Source organism: Caloenas nicobarica, chromosome 2, assembly GCF_036013445.1.
Source record: "Caloenas nicobarica isolate bCalNic1 chromosome 2, bCalNic1.hap1, whole genome shotgun sequence".
NCBI lineage: Eukaryota > Metazoa > Chordata > Aves > Columbiformes > Columbidae > Caloenas > Caloenas nicobarica.
The window spans coordinates 160,809,795-160,832,910 of NC_088246.1; the positions used below are offsets into that span (position 1 = coordinate 160,809,795).

The 23,116-nt window shown below is 41.1% G+C and overlaps 1 protein-coding gene across 12 annotated transcripts in view; it reads right to left on the reverse strand.

Moving 5' to 3' along the window:
- Positions 1-23,116, reverse strand: part of PTK2 (protein tyrosine kinase 2) — a 204,495-nt gene that overhangs the window by 58,002 nt on the left and 123,377 nt on the right. For all 12 annotated transcript variants that reach the window (XR_010605715.1, XM_065627419.1, XM_065627417.1 and 9 more), the window contains 7 exons: positions 20,543-20,597; positions 16,243-16,383; positions 15,444-15,521; positions 14,381-14,488; positions 13,043-13,160; positions 4,588-4,618; positions 2,365-2,417 (listed from right to left, as the gene is read on the reverse strand). Coding sequence is in view for 11 of the 12 variants with exons in the window: in XM_065627419.1 (XP_065483491.1) it covers positions 2,365-2,417; positions 4,588-4,618; positions 13,043-13,160; positions 14,381-14,488; positions 15,444-15,521; positions 16,243-16,383; positions 20,543-20,597 (584 nt within the window). In the remaining variant the exon portion in view is untranslated. The remainder of the gene's footprint in view (positions 1-2,364; positions 2,418-4,587; positions 4,619-13,042; positions 13,161-14,380; positions 14,489-15,443; positions 15,522-16,242; positions 16,384-20,542; positions 20,598-23,116) is intronic.

Sequence of the window (23,116 nt, forward strand, 5' to 3'; positions counted from 1 at the left end):
TTTCACGATTCCCCAAATTGTGGTGGGGAACTCACTGTCAAATTTTCCTTTAAAACTAAGGGTATTAACATGTCTGCCTGCTTAACTCACCTGCCAAATGCCTCAGATTTTTGCTGTTTAGCGTTAGGATCAGGAGAGATCTAAACAAAGGGGAGCGATCTCACTGGAAACAAATGGCAGAGTTAAGTTATGATTTAAACTGTCAAAGGCATGAAGGATGTTACGGCTATCCTAAGTTATAAAAACTTGTCGTATTTGAAGCCCTTAGCTCTGCGTCATTTAAATGTCACCAGAGAAAAGCTCTTACTGTGCTGTGCGCTGGATGCTGTCAGCTCTGCTGACCTGGAACTCGTGAGTTAACTCGGCATCATGTACATCTGTTGCCTCCGCTGTTCCATCCCGACAGATCAGTTATTTGTGACAAGAGGAGTGACAATTCTCCACATCTACATGAAGTATTACTTCATTTCTAACAAGTGGATTCCTTTGGGGACTCAAAGATTCTTACAGAAAAGAACTCCCAAGGAAGAACCCGTATCACTCAACTTCATCTCCACAATCTGTCTATGGCTTAAAATTTAATATACTGACATCCACGCCACGCTCGATGCATTTCAAACGATTTGGAGGCAAAAAGACCCAAATCACCAAACACAAAAAAGTACGTCAGCGTTCTGTGTATCCTCATTAAAAAGAAGGACCCTTAAGAACAAATAATAAATTACGTCAGTGTTTCTGGTAGTTCGTAACGTGGTACGAAAATAACAACCAGGCACAACGATTTCTTCTGCGGTGCTCCAGCAAAACTCGCGTCTGCCCATCGCTGGCCTTTACGTGACACCAGAGTTACGTGTTACCGCAACTAACTTCACCACATTAACATCGAAACACTCCTTCAAAAGAGTTTGCACTCTGAGGCACAACATTACTTCAGACAGAACGCATCAAGCAGAAGATACCTGAGTTTGCAAATTCAAAGTGACAGAAGGAAAGGATTACGAAATACGCGTTTATCACTGCTTTGAATAGTATATCAGTGTTCTTAGAAAAACTCCACAGGTGAAAATTCAAGGTGGCAAAGGAGTATGACCTTTTTGTCCCCAAAATCAGCGCTTTTTTTGTGCGAGTGGAGGGATTAAGAAGTACAGCCCTAATCATTTAAAAAATTCCAGCTTTTTCGAACAGCTAAAACGAGGCACACAGGTAAGAACCAAGAGAACACGCTGACCACGCTTCATGCTTATCTACCTCATCCAGCAGACAGGCAGGTACTGAAGAAAGAAGAGCTGCTATTTGAGAGGTAACAGTAACCGATGAAGCTCCATTACACTCCGCAGCTCGAGACACCTTTTAATTCCAGGTCCTCCCATCTATTTTCTTGCACAAGGTCCACTTACTCGGGCTTCCTATGCCAAGGGGTAAACCTCAAACAATTCTTAAAAAAAGGTTAGGGATGGGGAAAGGGATCTGAAAAGTAAATTCATCAAACTTCTGCAGAGCTTTCCTCCTTTTTGTACGAAATCTGACTTTTTTTTGTGTACGTGTCACTAAGCAGTTGCATAAATGTTGAAGTGGGGCTGTGGACACTCCACTGGGTCACAATATTGATTCCTGAAGTTTGTGGCCAAATACTAGAAATCTATAGGAGCATATAATAATATTAATACACTTTTGCATTGCAAATCTCCTTAATAAATAGCATATATGAGGATTTAGAAATGTATTTTCTACTAAGACACTGCATCGATCCTTCAAAAGAATTTGTTTTGAGTGTCAGGAAAAGAAAAATGTTCTCTCTCAAGTATAAAAACTAAAAAGAATCCCATGGTAACTAACAGAAATCTTAGAAGCCTATAAAGCCACAGAAACAACATGTATTTCTCACATGCTCATCCTTCAATTAACTTGTGATTTTCAACAGCAAAAATTAAGTGCTTTGATCTAAACAGCAGCTACAAAAAATAGCAATTACGTTTCTTCTTTCCGCAGAGCGATGATTAATATTTAATTGCCTATTTTCACTTTTCAAAGCTGCTCCTTCATAATTAACACGTACTCAGGTAATGCAAGTTCTAGCCCACGATATTTTATTGCATTACAAAGGCAAGTGAAAATATTGACGAGCAGCTTTGAAGTATTTTGCTCCCGTGTTACCGCACGGATCCGGCTGTTCTCACAAGCGATGCTACATAGGGTAGATGCAATAATTTTATTTTTATGAATAGAAACTGCACTACAAAGGCAGCGCAGCGACGGTCTTTGGAAAGTCAAGAGCCACCTTGCAAGAAGCGAGCTAACTGCGAGTGAAAAATCTGCTAGCTTTATAAATAAATTTGCTTTTTTTTTAAAAAAAATGAGCTTTACCTGACACCGAGACCGTGTGGGACCTCACTCCTTGCTTCTCATTGTTGGCCAGCCTGTAAAAGAGAGGTTGGAATCGCTGAATGCTGAACATTCTTCACGGGCGCACAGGCTGGGAACTCATCCTACCAGGGCAGCGACGGGAATTAGTAATAACGGGGCCAAGGAATTTCCCACTGTGGCCGGTTTTTGGAGGGGGAGAAAAGGCAGAAGGGAATCTACCATCTCCAACCCATGCTGGGGAGTAAGGGCGTCACCGTTTTAATTAGCGTTAACGATTCACGAGGAAAAAACAAAATGAAGTTTTACAAACTTTAAAGATAGAGCTGTGCACATCTAAACTTTGCCAATGTACGTGATTTGACGGTGCTTCTATTTTCTGTGTTATTTACTGGAAATAAAGTACGGATGGAGTTTTCATCTGTAAGACGACCTACCCTGTATGAAAATTTTAAATTGATTTACATGTCAAGGAAATTTTAAAAAAGCAAATATAAATGAAGTTAGCTGTAAATGTTCATTAATAACAGAAATTCCAATGAATTCTTCAGGATTTTTTTCAGGTACCTAAATAAACACAATTTTAATAGTAAAACGGCAAAATTACAGCACTTCATGCTTTCAGAAATCTGGAATTTCATCTGGCAAAGGCAAATCTTTCCAGATGGAAGAAGGTGTTTGCTAATAGTGTTGTATATCTGATAAAAGCCCATTCCTCTGCTGCCAGACTAAGAGCGTATGTGGTGCCCTTGTTTAAACTGACTCAAATGTACAAACTCAGTTTTGGTAAAGTGTCCCAAAAATGGGAAGGAAGCTTTTCCTTCAAACCTTATTTTAGCCCAGAAATCCCTAGAAATAAAAGGATAAAATCCATGTAATGGGAAAGTTATTTTGTGTTTCTCAGTTTTATCTATTGAAGTGAAAATAAGTTTTCCTCTTCCATATGAGTGCACACTAAAGTTTACCAATTTTAGTGCTTCCAGCCTTAAATTTAATTTCCTTTTCCTCCCTGCATTTTAACTCTTTCTGCGTCATGATAAAACTCCCTGGTTAGTGAGGATGGGAGCAGGACCTGTGAAGGAAAAGCAACCACCGGTATCTAAGTGGCCGGTTTCTTGCAGATTCAGGAAAAAATCGTGCTCTATACTCCACCCAATAATTGTAAAATTAATAATAATTCTGACTCCTTCCAGGAATCATGGAATAAATAGAATGCGGTGGCTGGGTCAGAGCAAGCACGGTCCGTGTGTCCCAAAAGAAAAAGGGTGAGATAAGACGCTACAAACTGCTAAATTTCATTTGGTTTTTCGGCGTTTATCTCCTGTTGCTGGATCCTGGTGATATTGGCTGATAAGGTTCAAGGGCGACAACTACCAGCTCCAACAACATAAGTATTTTTAGTTCAAACCGAGCTAAACTAGAAACAGAAATCTTTTCTTATTTACCTTAAAGCTTGAGAAGGAGAAAAATCCAGAGTTACCTTAGCATACTTTATATAAGAATTATTAGGTGCAGATAGGATGTCTCAGCACACCTGGGATACAGTATCACCATAAAAATAACCAAGGAAAAAAATGCAAGTCTGTTTACCTGACACAGATTAGCATTTTCTACAAATTCATAATTACTGCCGGAGAAAAATCTTCCTACATTATTATACTTTAAAAAGAGATTAAAAAATACTGGCTACATAAACAATACTCTTTATTACATTGAACCTAGAGGTTCCAACTCAGATTGGCCTCATTACAGAGATCTTTATTAACCAAAGGTGACATGATAGGTTTATGGAGAGGAGAAAAAACATCTTTTCTGTATTTCACATAAGCAGAAAAGGGTACAAATAGGAAAAACAAGAGCATAGACTCACAGATTGAAGCCCAATTCAAAACCCGTTTAGCATCACTCCTATAATTAAATTTACTCATGCACTCAAAATAAATAGCCTGGATCCTAGTCAAGTCTTTTCCAAAACATCCTTCCTTTGTTACTGTCAAATATGATCGATGGATTATGCACTTTTTTTGCCAGATTTTATTTCTGGTATCTTTACAGTTTAATGATGCTGTCAGTCATTTATGCCCCATGGTCCCAAATGACCGCTTGCTATTTGTCCTAGAATGCAACAGCAACAACAAAAATTAAGTACAAAAAGTCCTAAAGCATCACTTAAGCACAACTATTTTTCAAAACAAAATATATAATAAAAGAAAGCGTAAAACTTACTTTGGTATTGATGGTAAAGCTCTTTCACCTTCTGTGTAAACAAGAAGAAAACAGGATTAAATTTAAGTTTCCAAATAACCTCTCTCAATGCGCAATGTACAGATGCCTGAAACAATCATCATCTCAATCTCTCAGGGAAACTTATGTCCATTCAAAAGACCATTCTATACATATATTAAAAGCAGGATATCATCACAACTTCTCCCCACCAGCGATATAGACCTTTCGGCAAACTCTTATCTGAGAGAACAACGTATACAGAACATAAAAGTTCTTTTTTATTCTTAACAAGTAACTCCAATAAATCACCTGCAGAAGGTCTGACAGTATCTCATCTCTCTGGTAAGAAATGCTTTGCTTTTATCTCCAAGATGTGCTAAGTGCTACCATCTAAATAAAACAATTGAAGCCAACATGGACTCCCAAGTAAGACAACTGAAATAAATCATTAAAGCGTGTAACTTATCATATTGATTTCACATTTTGTTGAGATTAGACTATAGTAATACTTAGTAGCCAGAGATGAAATTTGCTTTTTGTAGACTATTTTCAAAGTCTTTCTTTGATAATGGTGTTGTGCTTAAAAGCTTGGATGTGCATATTGGAGTTTTCTGCTCCCTGTTGGATTTGATGAGACACTTGGTCTCCGTGTGGGGAAAGATGACGGGGACGTTACTAATCCTTTAGTAAAACACCAACAGTTTCCACTAGATTGAAACATGCAGAGAAGGTGGACAATTAAAATGGGATTAACTCTCTAAATCACTGTAGTGCTGATAAAGTGACCTGAGGGAAAATGGAGCAGCCACCCTTAGAAAACGGTGACATATGCTGTTTACACAAAATCACGTAATGTTTGCATCCTATGTTAAAATTTCTGCAATTCCCAGACATTACAAGAAGTAAACTACAGTTTCACCTTTGTGTATTATGGGACTGAGTAGAGAAATGCCCAATACCAGCAGCCACGCTCAACACGGCAAACTACAGCATTTTATTCCTTCTTTTTTTGCGGTCCAAAGGTAGAACAGCATCATTTGGCTCACCAACCTGGGGCTGTATCAATCTGTCTGACGGGGGTGTGTCGAAAAGGAAGGTGCAGAAAAGAAGGGAAACAAGCTCTAAAGAACCTTAAATTGTACCTGACATCTCCATCAGCTGCCAGTCACTGTTTGTGACAGCATCCAGCGTTCTAGTTTACATCGTCGCACTGCTACTGCCAGTTATTCCAACACTGCTCCTACACTTGGCAATGGATTTAGGGGTTTAGATGTTGCCGATGAATCACAGGTGCTACTGGTGAAACACGCAGTCTGGTTTTTTAAAAGGTTTAGAAACTGATACCAACACACGAACCTCTGTGTTAAAAGGACTTTACTAAATTGCGCGCTTGACTTCACCATTCCGTATTTTCGAATCAAGATAACGGATGCACAATTAATAAGCAGCTATTCAAAATAATTTCCCTTTCTTTTTAATGTGCATGTTAACTGCATGCTATTCAAACTGTATTCTGAAGATGGAATTTTGACTTCCTCTCGGGTTTTTTTGTGTGTGGAGCACATCAGTATCATCTTTGCAGACTTCAGAGACATCAGTGACTGATTTTATAACACTTGGAGGGCCACAATGCTTCATATGTTTGAAGTACCGACTGCAGATCAGGTTGCTTTTCTCTCATACAAATGCAGACTCCAAGCTCTTACCAAACTGAGAAATACTGCAGGTATTTCTGCCAGGGTATGCTGAAGTCTACCGCTACCTAGCAAAAAGGATCGAAAAGTGATAAAGATGGAATCTAACTTGAAAGTGCAGTATTAAATTTCCTTAACAATGAGATTTTTATTGTGTTCCTGAAAGTCCCTACTTAACTGAACAGCTTCCTATCAACGTGAAATATAAATCAAGAGTTGCTATAAACCATCTCACGACAAAACCGATTCCATCCTAATAGTAAACCCATTCTGCACGTTCTGTGAGATAAGGAGAATGCAAACAGAAGTATTACATAGTTAGTTGAGCAGCAGTAGGATATAGTTAACAAGTAGAGGCCGACAAAGGTGCAAGGAATTGAAGACGGCTGGAAAACGGTGAAAGGAAAAGATGGGGACGGACTGAGAAAAACAGAGACTCTGACCCAAGTTAAATGAATGTTTGTTTCTAGACTGGTTGGAAAAACAAAGAGTGTGTGTGGATCCAACCTAACTAAATATTCATTATTTCTGATCCTTTTCCTTTTAGCTGTCCTTGGCCAAACTGTCACAGAATCACAGAATGTCAGGGGTTGGAAGGGACCTCAAAAGCTCATCCAGTGCAACCCCCCCCGCCGGAGCAGGAACACCCAGATGAGGTTACACAGGAAGGTGTCCAGGCGGGTTGGAATGTCTGAGAGAAGGAGACTCCACAACCTCCCTGGGCAGCCTGGGCCAGGCTCTGCCACCCTCACCGGGAACAAGTTTCTTCTCAAATTTAAGTGGAACCTCCTGTGTTCCAGTTTGTACCCATTGCCCCTTGTCCTATCACTGGTTGTCACCAAGCAGAGCCTGGCTCCATCCTCCTGACACTCACCCTTTACATATCTATAACCATGAATGAGGTCGCCCCTCAGTCTCCTCTTCTCCAGCTCCGGAGCCCCAGCTCCTCAGCCTTTCCTCACACGGGAGATGCTCCACTCCCTTCAGCATCTTCGTGGCTTCACGCTGGACTCTCTCCAGCAGTTCCCTGTCCTTCTGGAACTCAGAGGCCGAGGCACGACTGATTTTGTTGGCGTTAGTGGCAGACGAACGCGCTGTCGTGCGCTGAATAGAACTGGGCCTTGTCCTCTGGGATGATGGGTGGGAGATGCAGATGACACAGGTTCAGCCCTGGGGAGGAGCGGGGAGAGCACGGGACCCCCCTGCAGTGCTATGGGCTGATCTGGGACCCCAGCATAAGCACATGGATCTACTGGATCGAGTCCAGAGGAGGGGATGAAGATGGTCAGAGGGCTGGAAGAGGTCTGCTCTGAGGACAGGCTGAGAGAGCTGGGGTTGTTCAGCCTGGAGAGAAGGCTCTGGGGAGACCTTACAGCAGCCTTCCAGTACCTAAAGGGGACCTACAAGAAAGCTGGAGAGGGACTTTTTACAAGGGCGCGTAGTGACAGGACAAGGGGTGTAGGCTTTGAACTGAAAGAGGGGAGATTTAGATGAGATATAAGGAAGAAATTCTTCCCCATGAGGGTGGTGAGGCCCTGGAACAGGCTGCCCAGAGAAGCTGTGGATGTCCCATCCCTGGAGACATCCCAGGCCAGGCTGGACGGGGCTCTGAGCAACCTGAGCTGGTGCAGATGTCCCTGCTCATGGCAGGGGGGGCACTGGGGGAGCTTGGAAGGTCCCTTCCAACCCAAACCATTCCATGATTCCATGATCTCAAACCATGGATTTCTTCATCCTATTTTTCTCCCCCTCGACCTGCTGAGGAGCAGTGAGCTAAGGCTGGCCACCAGCCAGGGCTAGAACACCTTTTTGGTGCCCAACGTGGGGCTTCGGGAGTTCAAGGCAGCACCAGTACCTGAAAGAGGTAGTGGCCAAAAGTCAGACCGGAGAATTCCAGAGAGCGCAATAATTGTGGGGAGCTTGGATGCTGGTGTTGGGAATTTGTTGTCATAAAGTGGTGATGGTCAAGGAAAGGTGTTCTATCATGTATATGGAATCACGGAGTAGTCTGGGTTGGAAGGGACCTTCCAAGCTCATCCAGTGCCCCCCCTGCCATGAGCAGGGACATCTGCACCAGCTCAGGTTGCTCAGAGCCCCGTCCAGCCTGGCCTGGGATGTCTCCAGGGATGGTTCATCCACCACCTCTCTGGGAAACCTGGATCAGTGTTTCACCACCCTCACTGTACCTTCATTTTACCGTCCTCTAACTCCTGGCTTCAGGAGATGCGAAATACTCTCAAGTATTTTGATTTACCACAATGTAAACTGTCCTCACCCGATGGAAATCAGTGTGAAAGCAAAATCAGTGAGGGGTCAAATTAATCAAAGCATTGACGGTATTGTAATGTTTAGAACGTATGTTGCCGTTCCCTTAAACAACAACGGTGCTCATGGTTAATTTGTGTGAAAAGAGAAAACGCTTATTTGGAGAACTTCACAGACAATTAAATTTTGGTGTTTTGAAACTCAAAATTCTGAGGTTTCATTCAGCTATAATCCCTTTAGATTCACAGGGAATGTTTCGATGTAGAGGTGGGTTCTGAATCAGATAACTATTTCAATTGTTCAGTGTTTTTTTTTTCTCCAGAGTCTTCTTATCCTTTTGTAAGACTTCTGAGAATTTTGCATTACTTATAAAGGTTGTTCAAAGTGATTAATAGATAGAAAATTCAGCCACTGAATTTAGATCACAGGAAAGCTACTTAGTGCATAGTCTGATCAGTAAAAACCTCCTTAATATCCGTTTATATTTTTATCTGTTGCTTCATTTGTGCTCTTCGCCTGTCAAAGTTAAGTCTGATAATGGAAACACAAATATTAAGTTTAAAGTTTCCATATTGGTCTAAAGGGACCTACACACCAAAATATTTGTGAAAACCAAAACAAACTGAATGGAAATATGCCAAACACTGCCCAGGTCTTAAACATTACCACGTGATCTCACCGAATTAAGAAAAACTGGATTATTAACAGCGAGACACATAATATCACAAAAACACAGGTTCGTTTAGTAACCAAGAGTGGTAATTTATGAGGACATTTGCAATGAATATGTAAACTTACAACAAAGAGGGGATGGGAAAGCTCAAAGAGAGGAGAAATCCCATCTGTTGGACGGAGAGTTGCTACACGATTTGTTTCTGATGTGCCATGTAAAATCAAAGCTCACGGTAGGAGGGATCTGGGAATGCAGTTCATGGTGGGGCCAGCTCTTCTACGAAATGTTTAATTAACATGTTGCGTATTGCTCTGAACTTCAAAACCAAGAAACCTCAGACAAAAGAGCCCCACAATTTATTTTAACTGGAGGGCTTGTCTTAATGTTTGCCTGAAGAGGAGGGTTACCGAAGCGCTATTTAACGTTCCTTTAACTCAATCACTGCTCATTTGCTCTGTGTTAAAACACACCAGTGAGAATATCACACAAATAAACACACTCCACTAAATGCATTGATTTATTTTGCATTCATGCCTACCGGCAAACCACACTGCAAGGCACAGCTGTGCCTAGCCCTGAACGACTCCCGGAAAAATCAGAGATCGTGCCCTTAATAGAGCTAAGTGAGTCTGGAAGACGTAACAGCTGAACGATGAGGAAGGCAGGTCAGGGGAAGACAAGAATTAGAAAGTGCAAACAGAGTGGGTCAATTTTTATTGCAACTTACAGCAGCGATAAGTCAGGCCCCATGTGTCCTACTAATCTGAGATGGCCGTTGGTTCTACGCATGGTGGAAAAAGTACTGAAGAGGACATGGTAAATCCTGTGGAGATTCTGACTGGTTTTGAGCGTGAAGTTGTGGGGAAAACATGTGGTATATGCTTGTGTTGTCTAAAAGCCGCATAAATGAGGTTTTCGGGGACATGGTTTAGTGCCAGTGTTGGGTTCATGGTTGGCCTCGATGATCTTGAGGGTCTTTTCCAGCCAAAATGATTCTATGACTCTGTGAATCACTGTCCTGGTCACGTAAGTAGTAGCTGAAGATGTACTTTTCTGATGGATATATTGAGGTATTTTGGACTTTCGTATTACAGAAGGGTTGTCAGGCATTGGAACAGGCTGCCCAGGGCAGTGGTGGAGTCACCATCCCTGGAGGGGTTTAAAAGATGCGGAGATGAGGTTCTTAGGGACATAGCTTCGTGGTGGACTTGGCTGTGTTAACAGTCAGACTTGGTGATCTTAAAGGTCTTTTCCAACCAAAATGGTTCCATGATAAATGAAAATGATTCCACGACTGCTCCGTTGCTTGGATAACAATAGCAGAGCGGAGAGCAGAGCAGGGCTGAGAAACGGAAACACATAATTGACACCCCAACGCCCCGCGCTGGAAGCTTGTACACGAGATGAACGGAGATAAGACTCAACGAAGGCCTCACCAGCCCGAGGCTGCTGTTGTGAATGACAGAACTGGAAATCAGTGGGCAGTGGCGTTTTGGGGAGTTAAGGGCATGTGTATATAGGTAAGAAAAGTAATTCTAATAGCAGAGGGATACGCTGGCAATGTAGACTGAAAGGACCCAATTTCTGCAATACCACCAGTGCAGAAGTGGCAAGAATTGAACATAATCTACAGATGTGCCTCTAAAGAGCACAAGGCAGGGTCAGAACTATCCATTAACTCAGTACAGCTGAGAGGTGGGGAGAGGTAACGTGTTAAGATTGTGCCTGAGTGTGATGGGAGCGGCTGAGGGAGCTGGGGGTTCAGCTGGAGAACAGGAGCTGAGGGGAGACCTTCTGATCTCTGAACTGCCTGAAAGGAGCTTGGAGCATGGAGGGGGTTGGTCTCTGCTCCCAGGTAACAAGTGACAGGACGAGAGGAAATGGCCTGAAGTTGCTCCAGGAAGGTTCAGATTGGATATTAGGAAAAAATTCTTCATGGAAAGGGTTGTCAGGCACTGGAACAGGCTGCCCAGGGCAGTGGTGGAGTCACCATCCCTGGAGGGGTTTAAAAGGCATATAGATGAAGTTCTCAGGGACATGGGTTAGTGTCAGGGTTGGGTTAATGGTTGTACTCAATGATCCTGAGGGTCTCTTCCAACCAAAATGATTCAATGACTCTAAGATATGAAAAATTTTTAACAGCTCAACTTTGGCTGCTATAGTTCAGGCAGAAAACAAGTCAATCCACCGGGTATTAGAAAGCACTGGGATTGAATAACAGGGATTGTAACAAACTCCAAAGCACGATTTTTCAGAGAAGAGGAGGCACATGACAATCGCTCACAGGTATAGACGAGACTAATGAAATGAAAAACTTGGTTTGTGATGCCTATTTTATTTTCAGATTGGATATTAGGGAAAACTTCTTTGCAGAAAGGGTTGTCAGGCGTTGGAACAGGCTGCCCAGGGCAGTGGTGGAGTCACCGTCCCTGGAGAGGTTTAAAAGACGCGGAGACGATGTTCTTAGGGATGTAGTTTAGAGGTGGACTCAACAGCATTAGGTTAATGTTGGATTCAACCATCTTAAAGGTCTTTTCCAAATCAAAATGACTCTGATTCTGTTATCACTGATGTCAGGTTTTCTTTGGTGTCGAATTTTAGTGCCAATGAGAATTTTAGTGCCTGAGCTGTGCCCCAGGTTGGCTGGAAAAGCTGAGTTTGTGTTGAGGGAGATTTTCCTTTGTATGGAGACATGGTTGCATGACTAACGCAAATTTTAACAAAGCAGCTTCTGTTGGAGCTAAAAGTCAGTCGCACATGCTAAGGGTCACAAATAACAAACAACCATGCAAATTTAAGACTAATTCGAACCATTACAAAATGCTGTCAAAACACCCTAAGTCACATTTCTTCATTATTGAATGTCCAGGTTTCAAGGTTTTGTATTTTTCTTTCCTGTGGACTTGTGACAGATCCAAACTACATCAACAACATCACCCCATTTGAACAACTACAGACCAGGGAAACCAGGGAACAGAGAAGCAAAAATATGGCTAAAACGGGACTCAACTTCAGACTGGAGAGATGCTGGGATGGTTTGTGTGCTTTCTTGTATTACAAATAGGGAAAAAGGAAAGAGTTTATTCATTGTTCTAGAAACCAGAAATGCTGAATTACTCTCCGGAGTTAAAGATTAGCACAGGAGGCCAGAAATTTCCATTCCTAAGCAGCTTTCCTTGGGTGTTTTCCAATAGTTAAAGCTGGTTGAAATTAGAAATTCTAGTGAAATTTAATTAAAGTTCTCTCTTTAAAGTTAGATGTACCTGCATCCTGGTCTCATTGCTTTGGGCTCGTGGGTTGCTACAGAAACAATCAATCAACACTACAAAATGCATCTTCTTCAGTTCTATTTTATGAGAAAGGCTCACGAGACTTCTCTCAAAGTTATAAAAATAAACCCAGAGACATTTTTAGCATCCAGGAGGAAGGCAGAAATTTCCAAAAATTATCACTAGTCAGAACCGTACCCAGCTGCGTTCTAACCTCTGAATTTCTCGTTATTTATTAGGGAATCACATCTCAAGATAACACCTCCTTGTTCAGAGTGCCTTTAATTACAACGTATTTATACCTGCTACTGAAGTTTAGAGTAAAGCAGTGATTACTGAAAACTAGTCTAAATTCTCAGCCATTAAGTGATTTTGACAGAGTAACATTCACTATCAGTGCTTCTGATAGTGTCACAAAAACACCTCATGGTTCCTCCCTGACTGAAAAGAGCCTCCAAGTGAGGTTTTTGCCGACGCCTCGTGTCTTTGATTCAAATACAAAATAATCTATCGGTAAATATATGTATAGCAGTTACCACTAAACGCCTCCTTACCTTTCTGTGGCCGGATAATAAAAGATTGCGTCGCCCCGTTCACCAGCCGGCAATATCCATCTATCAAGTCAGCCATGTTCTCTGCAATGGTTAATGACGGTGCCGTCACTGTCAGAGGCTACAGAAGGAAAAAAAAACAAGGCACCAACAAAGAGGTTTTATTGCGCTTGCAAACGCTGAGCAGAACAGCTGTGTCATCGCACCAGAACTTCGCAGCCACGCGCAGTAAATGGAAAAACGTGGGCGAGCAAAGAACGGTGGGATTTTTGCTTTACCTTTTACGCAGCAAATTTAAAACGCGAGGTTCAGAAAGTACGGCTGATAAAACCCCCCACCAAAACCTAACATTAATCTGGGCTTATTAAGTGGCTGCCAGCTAAACTTTCACTCAACCACTCTTCGTTACAACTGCTATGACTTTTACGACTATAATTATGACAATGCTGGAGAAGCTGCTTATTCCTTAAAGCTCCCACAGGTGGCATCGCCTTTCCGCCCTTTTGCAGCAATTTATTCTTTGCCCTAAAAAGCAACCTTCCCAATTTCAAAAAAGATTAAAAAGACAGAGAGTGGAAAAGGAGATGAGAGACATACAGACGAGGTATTAATTTTAATACCACCAACGTTCATCATCCTCGGCACAGATTTGCCAACCTGCCCCCAGCACTTCTCTAGCACAGTGACTGGTTTGGACCAAGGAAAATATTTTATTTCACTTCCAGCCTTTCCTCCACGTAACCTGAGGGAACAAATTTTCCCTCTTCCATATTTCCCCTTTTCGCAAAAGTGAAATTGTTCATTTTCCTCTTTAGGACAGAGCATCATATACATATGTAACTATTAAGTTGCATTTAAGGGTTAGTATTTTTAAATTAAGTGTCTCCTACCAATTTCAAAGTATATGAGCACCAGATATAAAACCTAAAACATGTAATGAGTTCTTAACCTATTCTAAAACCCAAAAATATCTGACTAGTATGATGACCGCTCACACTCAACTTCCCTTTCCCCTTAAAGAACGAGAAAAATCAAACAACTGCAAAATGCCAGGAATGCAAAATGTTGAACTACAATGCACTGGCTGTAACTACAGGAGGAGCAAGAGAGTTTACCAAGAACTGAAATCTTCGTACACACTCACACATAAGCAATCCCCAGTTTAAATATGCACATGCAAAATTGAGTATGCTTTTAGTACATCACAGAAAAACCCAGAATGAAGTTACAGACCAGAATGAAATCACAATATAGAGAATATCTTCATTAAGAGTATAATAATCTCCAGCCCTTCCCAGGAAAATCAAAGCCAGTAAGTTGATCACAACTGTCGTATCATACCTCAGGTGCACCCGCTATCTTGAGCTGCAACATCCCTTTTCTGTCCTTGTCTTCACTGTTTGAATACTGAATCGTTTGCACTTGATTAAAGTCTGCTAGATGAGTTGGCTGCAGAAAGGCAATGGAAAAAGTGGAGAAAATTTCAAAATTACAAGAAAAGAATCCTTTGCCTTTATTCCTGCTCTTGCAAAAGCACATGTAGACTTTGATCTCCAAGCTACACTTGCAGAAACGTGTTCCTCTGCCTCTTTACAGTTTTGGTAGGCTTTGGCTAAGAATATATCCAAATAGCGGCAGGATTTGCAAATTAAATCAAGCCCCAAGTTTGCCTACAGAGGTCACTGTTGAGTAACTCCAGGCACACGCTGAAGCACATTGTGGAAACAACCTCTTGGAGGTCAAGACGGAAAACTCAGCAGGTTTACACTCGGTATTTACACTTAACATTCCTCCGGCCTGTTGTAAAAGGTGCGTTCTTCGCTGGCTACGTATTCCTGATCTCCAAACCTTTGCACTACCCTTGAGTTAATGTCAATATTGGTTGGACATGGGCTCAATTCAAGTCATGATTGTAAAGGTCCCACAGATTTTGCTAGAAGAACCTGAATATCAGTTCCTTGCACTACAGAGTTGTACAGGAAAGACTGTAATAGAGTCAATATCAGGTAATGGAAAGGGAGTTAAGGACATGAAATAAAGCAAATCAGCCAGCAACGCTTGCACAACCACTAAACACAAACTGATTAAACAAGCTCTTCATTTACACATTGCTCCCTAAGAAACGGGAGAATAATTTAGAATAAATTTGCACGTTTGATTGTTAGAAAGTCACCACTTATGCTTCAAATTCCACAAGCGAGCACTTCACCGGGTACAAAAGCCAACAAATTCAGTGCTAACGCTGACAATGTCGTGAGTTAATACCCGAATAACAGCTGTATATACTGAATTTCCCAGCTCTTCTGTGCTTAACTCAAAGATCAGACCTGTCATTCCCTTCAGTTCACAACACGTCATGGATGTTAAGACAGTAATTGAGAAAAACGAACCGAAGGAGACTTACGTTTGCACCCTTGTCCGTCAAGTAACTGATTCCTTCTTCGGGGCCGATCGCCAGTTCCACTGAAATAATCCAGCTCGACTTCAGAATCGGAGGAGAAAGACAGGGCAACGTTTCAATAGGACGACAAGACCTCGCTATGGAACACTATCCTCCAAGGTTACAACTACAGGTTTTAGTAATTCATCTCTAGAAGCTGTCAAACTCCTCAAACATTTTAAACTAACAATATGAAAATCAAGTAATTCTATAAGTAGCAACTCCTCATGATGGGTTTCCTGGGGATCTGTGCTACTCAAAATGCGTTTCCATGTGTTTTATCTGAGGTCTACACGAGAACTATACGTTTCCTATATTTCCTCTTCTGGTGGACACTGATGTTCATGTTCTATTTTCTACTTGAGAGCTTGTTTTCACAAAGCTTGCAGACTTAATGCCCTTTCTCAAAATTTGCTTGAAATTGGTAGATTTTAAAAGGCACTAGGGCAAAATTGACAAACAGAAGAAGCCAAGAAGTCCCGTTTCCTCAGATAACCAGATTAAAAATTGCTTGCCTTTCACAAACGAAGCACCAACAAAACTATTCAATCATGTACGGTTCTTCCCCTACTAATGAACGGTGCTTTTTTAACAGTCAACTGAGAAAGTCCTAAATAACATCAACACATTTTGTTGTTAATGAAATCCAAGGACTCGTCTCTACATCACAACAGGAACTCGGCAAGCAATTAGTGGCAGAAATAAGTAAAATCAATTAGTCGTAAGTACAGCATGTATTCTGGTGTCACGTTCCTCTACTTACGCCGAGCGCGCACTTGAAGCATTCCTTGTCAAATCTGTACACGGGAGAGAGGATCTCAAAGAATTTCAAAATACTTTCTTCTCTATTGAGGTTGGCAAATTGTCGAAATGTTTGTTGGATTAATTTCCGTAGTGTTTTGGCCTGCGTGTTAAAATGTTTAAAGATCAATTAGTTTAAATCTCATCGGTGACGGTGCATTTTAAGAGTTTTGGTCACTTAGTATCCGTAATAGTTTATTTATCAATGAGACGCAGACAATTCTAAAGGAAAAAAAAAAAAGCAGCTTCAAAATGTAAGTTAACAGTTCTGCCTTCTAACTTCTGCTATACACTACAGAGCGAATATCTAACTAATAATGTTTTGAATAAATTGTAATAAAAGACAACATGTTAACCATTGCAGGAACTATTTGTTCTAGATTCTTTATTTCTCCCAATTTCTTAACTGTGTATCAATGCAAAACCACAGCAACCTACATCTTCATACTAGATTTTAAATTTGAATCACCACCTCTTACCTGGTAATAACAACCCAGCTGTAGCTGCAACTTAATCTCTGCACCCAGTATCTTAGACCACCCATTATATAGTGGATATAGACTGATAATATGCAAAGTAACTTCCATATAAAAATGTAACATTTAAATAGAAAATTAAAACTTAATGTAATAAGTAAAACAAACCTTTAAATTAGACTATTTTAACCATATTGCGTATCATTTTATTAAACGTTTTCAGGGTAGAAATAAGCACTTAGAGCAGCACAAATCATCCTGCCAACATCTGGGACAGAGCAAGACACCTAATTATATACCCTGAAAAATAAAGTACATAGAGGATACAAGCAGGCTTTCAAATAACTGCATTAAAATAAGGAAAGGATAACTAAACTAAGACTCATGAAAAGTGAAGTATCTGCCTGTATATAATGTAATCCCTGGGAAGGCTGCCATTCATGTCATAAATAAAACCAGAACCTGAAAAGCAATCTCTTTAACATGTCCCAAAACTGAACAAGAAATCAAGAATCCTGAATAAAAACGCCTGTTTCCGAACGCTAGAATTCATCTGGCAGTGGTGAGCCAGGTGAGCCGCCGTTTTTTCATCACACTTACATCACAAAGCGCCAAAACGTCAAAAGCGCAAACGCTTCAATTGTTTTCCTTTATCAAAACTTGACTCGTGTCTGAAGTGATTAAAAGGGTTTAAAACAACCTTAGTAATACCCATTTCTAATTTATCTTTCAACTAACAACAATGATAGAGAGCAAAACCATGCTTATTTTTGCAATTTTTGCAAGGTTAAGACAGGAATCATCATTGTTCCTCTCCCAAAACATATCTGAATGTTTTATTGTAAGAGACTAAAACTCTTCATTCTTTCAGGTTGCCTGTAACAGCTCCAGGCACCACAAAAACTCCCTTTACTCCTTAGCACTTCCAGTCACATTAGACACTTGTTTTTATAAGTCTATAAAGAATATTCAGAACTCCAAAGAGCCAGAATTTCTTCCTTTATACAGAGCAAACAAATGTTAAGGGAACTAAAGGCCTCAGCCTTGACTGAATACCAGGAAATACAGCAAATACCAGGAGCAAGACACTGCGAAAAGAAATAAATCTGCCAGCTCAAGCTGTCCCAACGTTTTCAGCCACTCAGTTGTTAAAAGGTACTTTATTCTGCCCGTGGTTTTCTCTCCTGTTTCAGCATCGTCTTGACTTCCATGCCTAAGGGCGTATGTTATACGGCATTTTAAGTCCATGATGTGCGGTTGCGGCCCAGAAGCCTTTTGTGTCCTGGGCTGCATCACAGGGAGCGTGGGCAGCAGGTCAGGGAGGTGATTCTGCCCCTCTGCTCCGCTCCGGTGAGACCCCCCTGCAGTGCTGGGCCAGCTCTGGGTCCTCAGCACAGGACACACATGGACCTGCTGGAGAGGGGCCAGAGGAGCCCCAGAAATGACCTGAGGCTGGAGCAGCTCTGCTGGGAGGACAGGCTGAGAGAGCTGGGGTGTTCAGCTGGAGAAGAGAAGGCTCCGGGGAGACCTTATTGTGGCCTTTCAGTGCCTAAAAGAAAGATGGGGACAGACTTTTTACCAGGGCCTGTTGCAATAGGACAAGGGGTGATGGTTTTAAACTAAAGGAGGGGAGATTCAGGCTGGACACGAGGAAGGAATTTCAGACACTGAGGGTGGTGAGAGCCTGGCCCAGGTTGCCCAGGTTCCTCTTGTGCTGTCGCTTGTTACTTGGGAGAGCATCAAGCTGATGCAGGGAGCTGCTGGCAGCTGCTCTGGTATTTCAAGGTTGACCTCTAGAGGAAGTTTGTAGAGGGGATACGGCTGTGAGGGTGACACAATGGTTGCAGAACCGAATTGTCCATAGCAGGGTCCCCAGGACTTGCAGGTCAGTTGTGCCCCAGGTGTCTAGCGGCAACGGCAAGCACAGCATGGGGCCCCAACAACCAGGTGCTCCCCAGTTCAGATGTGCTGGGCAAGGCCGCATGGAAACGCATCCTCATTACTGCTTGTGCCCAAGTGCTGGAGACCTGCGCATCATTTTTCAGACTAGACATGAGGAAGAAATTGTTCACAATGAGGGTGGTGAAACACCGACCCAGGTTGCCCAGAGAGGTGGTGGATGCCCCATCCCTGCAGACATCCCAGGCCAGGCTGGACGGGGCTCTGAGCAACCTGAGCTGGTGCAGATGTCCCTGCTCATGGCAGGGGTGGCACTGGGGGAGCTCTGAAGGTCCCTTCCAACCCAGACTATTCTGTGATTCTTCTCTAGTGACGTAACGAAAATGGAAGGCCTGTTGACCCAATAACTTTTCCTCTGTACTTGATATTGACTGACTTCTTATTTCTTGAACACAAATAAACAGAACTATCTGCAGTACATGAGAGACTGTCCAGTGACTTTAACGTTTCCTCCTGGAGAAACCTCCCCAGACACCTCCTAGGATGGCACTTGCTTTCTTCATATCGTTATTTCTTACAGACACTCTGTGACCAGCTAATATATAGACATCTTTAAACCCCTGACTTCTTTTCTATTTAATGAGCTCTCTAAATAAAGCTGAACTTTCTGTCTTTAGACCCCATCATACTTTGCACTCTTAAGTATTTTGATTTTTCATTTTTCCAGTCTTCCGGTCTCCCTGGATATGGAGATATTCTCCGCAACTGGCATCTCCAAATGTAAAATATCCACAAATGTGATTACCACTACGTGCTAAGCTTTACCTCAGTAATAAAAAGAAATAATTCATGTTATATTTCATGGTCATCAGGATCCCTCCTTCACCCGGCAGTTCAAAATCATCAGTCTTCACAAAGTGAAAGAGTCATTCAATCACTTGAACCCATCCTGGATTATTTTTATCAGGGATTTCATTCTCATTAAAAAGCAGACCCATTTTTCCTTCCCTTGATTTTCCTCTTCATATGTCCAACATTTTTTCCATGTCTTTGCAAGGTTCTACTCAGCTTTACCTTCTGACAGAATTTCTTTCTGCTCCCATCTCCATCGCAAGATTTCTAAAGAACCGTTTTCTTTGTTGGCCGGTTTTCTGGCTCCGTAACATCATTTTTTGATATAGTTGTTCATTCTTTTATGTCTGGAGCCTTTCACCACAATTTCTCCCGTTAGCAGAGAACACAGATTCAGATAATTGCTTAAATTAAAATGCAGACGGATTACTGAAATCCACTTGACTTCATTAACTTCTGATTTGCAAAAGGCTTTTGAAACAAAACCCTTTCACGACAGATCTTTTCTGGTTTTTTAAATCATGATGCAGAAACTTTCTAAATCTGAAGCTGAATTCTATTATTTCTATAAAACCATCCCTGCTTACCAAAACTACCTCTCAAATGCCAATTTGTGATTTATACTTTCACGTATGAATGGTAAGAGATATTTTACTGAGACACTGATAGCTGTGAAATTTCTTGGTGACCACTCTTAACCCCCCTTTTCAAAACATGTCAAGAAAAATTTGCATTTTTTACTCTGGGAACATATGGACTTCAATAGAAGCGAGATTCGACTAATATTTATAGCCTTAACTAGGATTAATATAAGTGGAAATTACTGGGAATCTTCCTCAAATGAGTCAGATACAGCCTGGAGCAAGGAAGGTGAATATGGTTAATCAAGTTGCCACTAAAAATATGCTGTTTTTTTCTAGGTTCCTTTTCTCTTTCTGCAGAAGCCTTACAACTATATGGCGAAAATGTGAACACAATTTTCAGATATCTGACTTTTTTTTTAAGCAGTAGACAATTGACTGGAACTGTAATTACCTTCACTGAATCTAGTAAACTCTTCGGAAAAAAACGTCTTAAACCAACATCTTTCCTGGAACAAAAACACACAGAGGATTAATATAAAAAACGTTGTGCGATATTATATTGCTCTTTTTTAGGGTGGTGGTTTGGGTTTGGTTTGTGGGTTTTTTTAACTAGCACATGCAATATAGTAAATTATTTTCACAGTAAAGTCCATGACAATCTCTGAGTAACAAACACAGTCCCGTGAAAATTCCAACCGCGGCCGCTCCACAGAAAATGCGGGATAAGAGTATCTTTAGTTTAAACCCAAAAGGAGATCACATTTACAACAGGTACCTGGTGTGGACAGTGGATTATCTGAAATGTTGGCACAGAGGATTTTTGAGAACAAAAACTCTCGGGCATGTTTTAAGAATTTAAAGAAGATTGAAAAATTATTCTTAGTGCATGGAGTCCGGTGCGAAGAGAACATGAAAACAGCAAATTCTAATAAACATCTATCGAGTAGGTTGACTGACATCCTACTACTGTTTTACCCTTTGCAGCACTATAATTACAGTCTTTAAATTTTCTACTGTCACATTTTCCTCATAGTCAGCATCCAATGTTAAAATTCGCAACTTCTTATTGCAGGTGATCTCACATTTTGCGTCGATGAATCAGGTTCCTAATTCTCTCAGTGAACTCGGATTTTGCAAACTGAATTGCGCCGAGCTCACTTTCACACTTGGAAATAGGGTTGAACCTCAGTTTGAAACCCAGAGCCATGAGGATTCAATATTTTTGTGGCTCAGATGTGCTGCACCAGCTTATTTCTGATGGGCGCACGTATCACTACAACTATACAACAATTAGCTTTGAGAAGAGACATGTTAGTGGAGAACATCATTATACAACCACGTATATCAAATTTTGCACGACTGTAAATTTGTTGTATAGTATCAGCAGGAAATTTACAGGAGAATAAAGGAAAAACAAAGGCAAATTTAAATAGGAAAAGGATTTCTACCCTTGCTTCTCAAAGGTGCTACTTTTTTCCTCCTAAAATCCAAAGGTTACAATTCGCTTTTAAACAAACACCCTTATCTGCTTCTAAGAAAAGTATGAAATAAAGCTTTCCACGACTGGATGCATTGAACAGGAACAGAAATACATCTGGAATTCTCACATTTGGCAAAGAACAGCTGTTAGCAAGGCTGAGATACACAGTATATGTATTTACTGCTACCTAACGGCGCAAGAAAGCCAACGTTGAAGTCAATATAAAAAGCTTACTTCAAACGATAAACCAGTATTTTTAAAGCTCTCTAAAGACAAGTAATATAAAATTTCACAACTCGAAACAGCATCTGTGCAATGACAGCGAGCTGCGAGATTAGAAAACTTTCCTATGTGTTAATTCCTTTGATGCGTTTCTTCTCAAATGCAAATTATATGCGGTTTATCATCCCGCACGGTTAAATAAATCTAACAGGCTATTACCATCTAAATAACATGCAAAGACATTTTGACAAGGAATATATTAGTTTAACGTTAAGCACGGGAGAGAAATGGTGTTTTCAAAAATGAAGCACCCGGCAACGCTCAGTATTATTTGTTTTAATTGTACTGCAGAATTTGGCTGCCGCAATCTGATTGAATTCGTTATTAAAAGGAGCCGGAGAGCAGTCTGTACGGATCTGTGTGGAACAAATGCAGAAGAAATTCCTCCTCGATAACAACAAAACACAACTGCTCGTAAAAATTGTTCATAAAGCACATTTTGTGTTTCACCGAGGCAGCAAATTTATTTACTGGAGGAGAATTTAACGGAAGAGGCAAACGGATTTAATGCCACGGTCAACAACAAACTGTGCGTTCCTATAAATAAAGAGAATAAACATGGGAAATTGGAACATCCCAACAGTTTTAAACACCCAACCCTACAAGCTCCCCCTTGGGACAGACACCAACTCCGTCCTCCAAATTAAGACCTCAGACAATTGTTTTCTAATTGCCAGGAAGACATAATTAGCAGCGAGATCCTGGTGCATAGTCCTACTACAGCTTTGTATTTAACCTCATCTACTCCATCCTACTTGTGGCCTGAAATTTATTTTTTCATGTATAAACTTCAATAGGATTAATAAAATACCAACTATGGGTAGATGATACCACTTGTCATATAAAGATAAGCAGCTTTAGGCTACATATATCTTCATTTCTATCTTTCATCTCAATTGAAGTTGCAACAAAAAAAGTAATGTTAAATTAACATAATAGACTTTAAAGTGCTTTTTACAAAATTGTGGCTGCAGCTGTTCCTTCATATAGCTCCCATTTTTGTACTTGTAATTATCCCTGTTCTATGCTAACGGGCTTCACATTTATTATGAAAAAATTCTTCTTTCATTCCATGAAGGCCCAACTATGAAAGGCTACTTAACAGTTCGATTCTGTCGAGCGCTTCCCATCCAGATTTGGTCTCGTATGAAAACCTGATCAAAGATGAATGTACATCAAACAGACGTCGGACAAAGGCGGGCAAGAAGCAATCCCACCAAATGCAAAAAAGTGCCATTGAAAAATTGCACTCAGCTGGTTAAG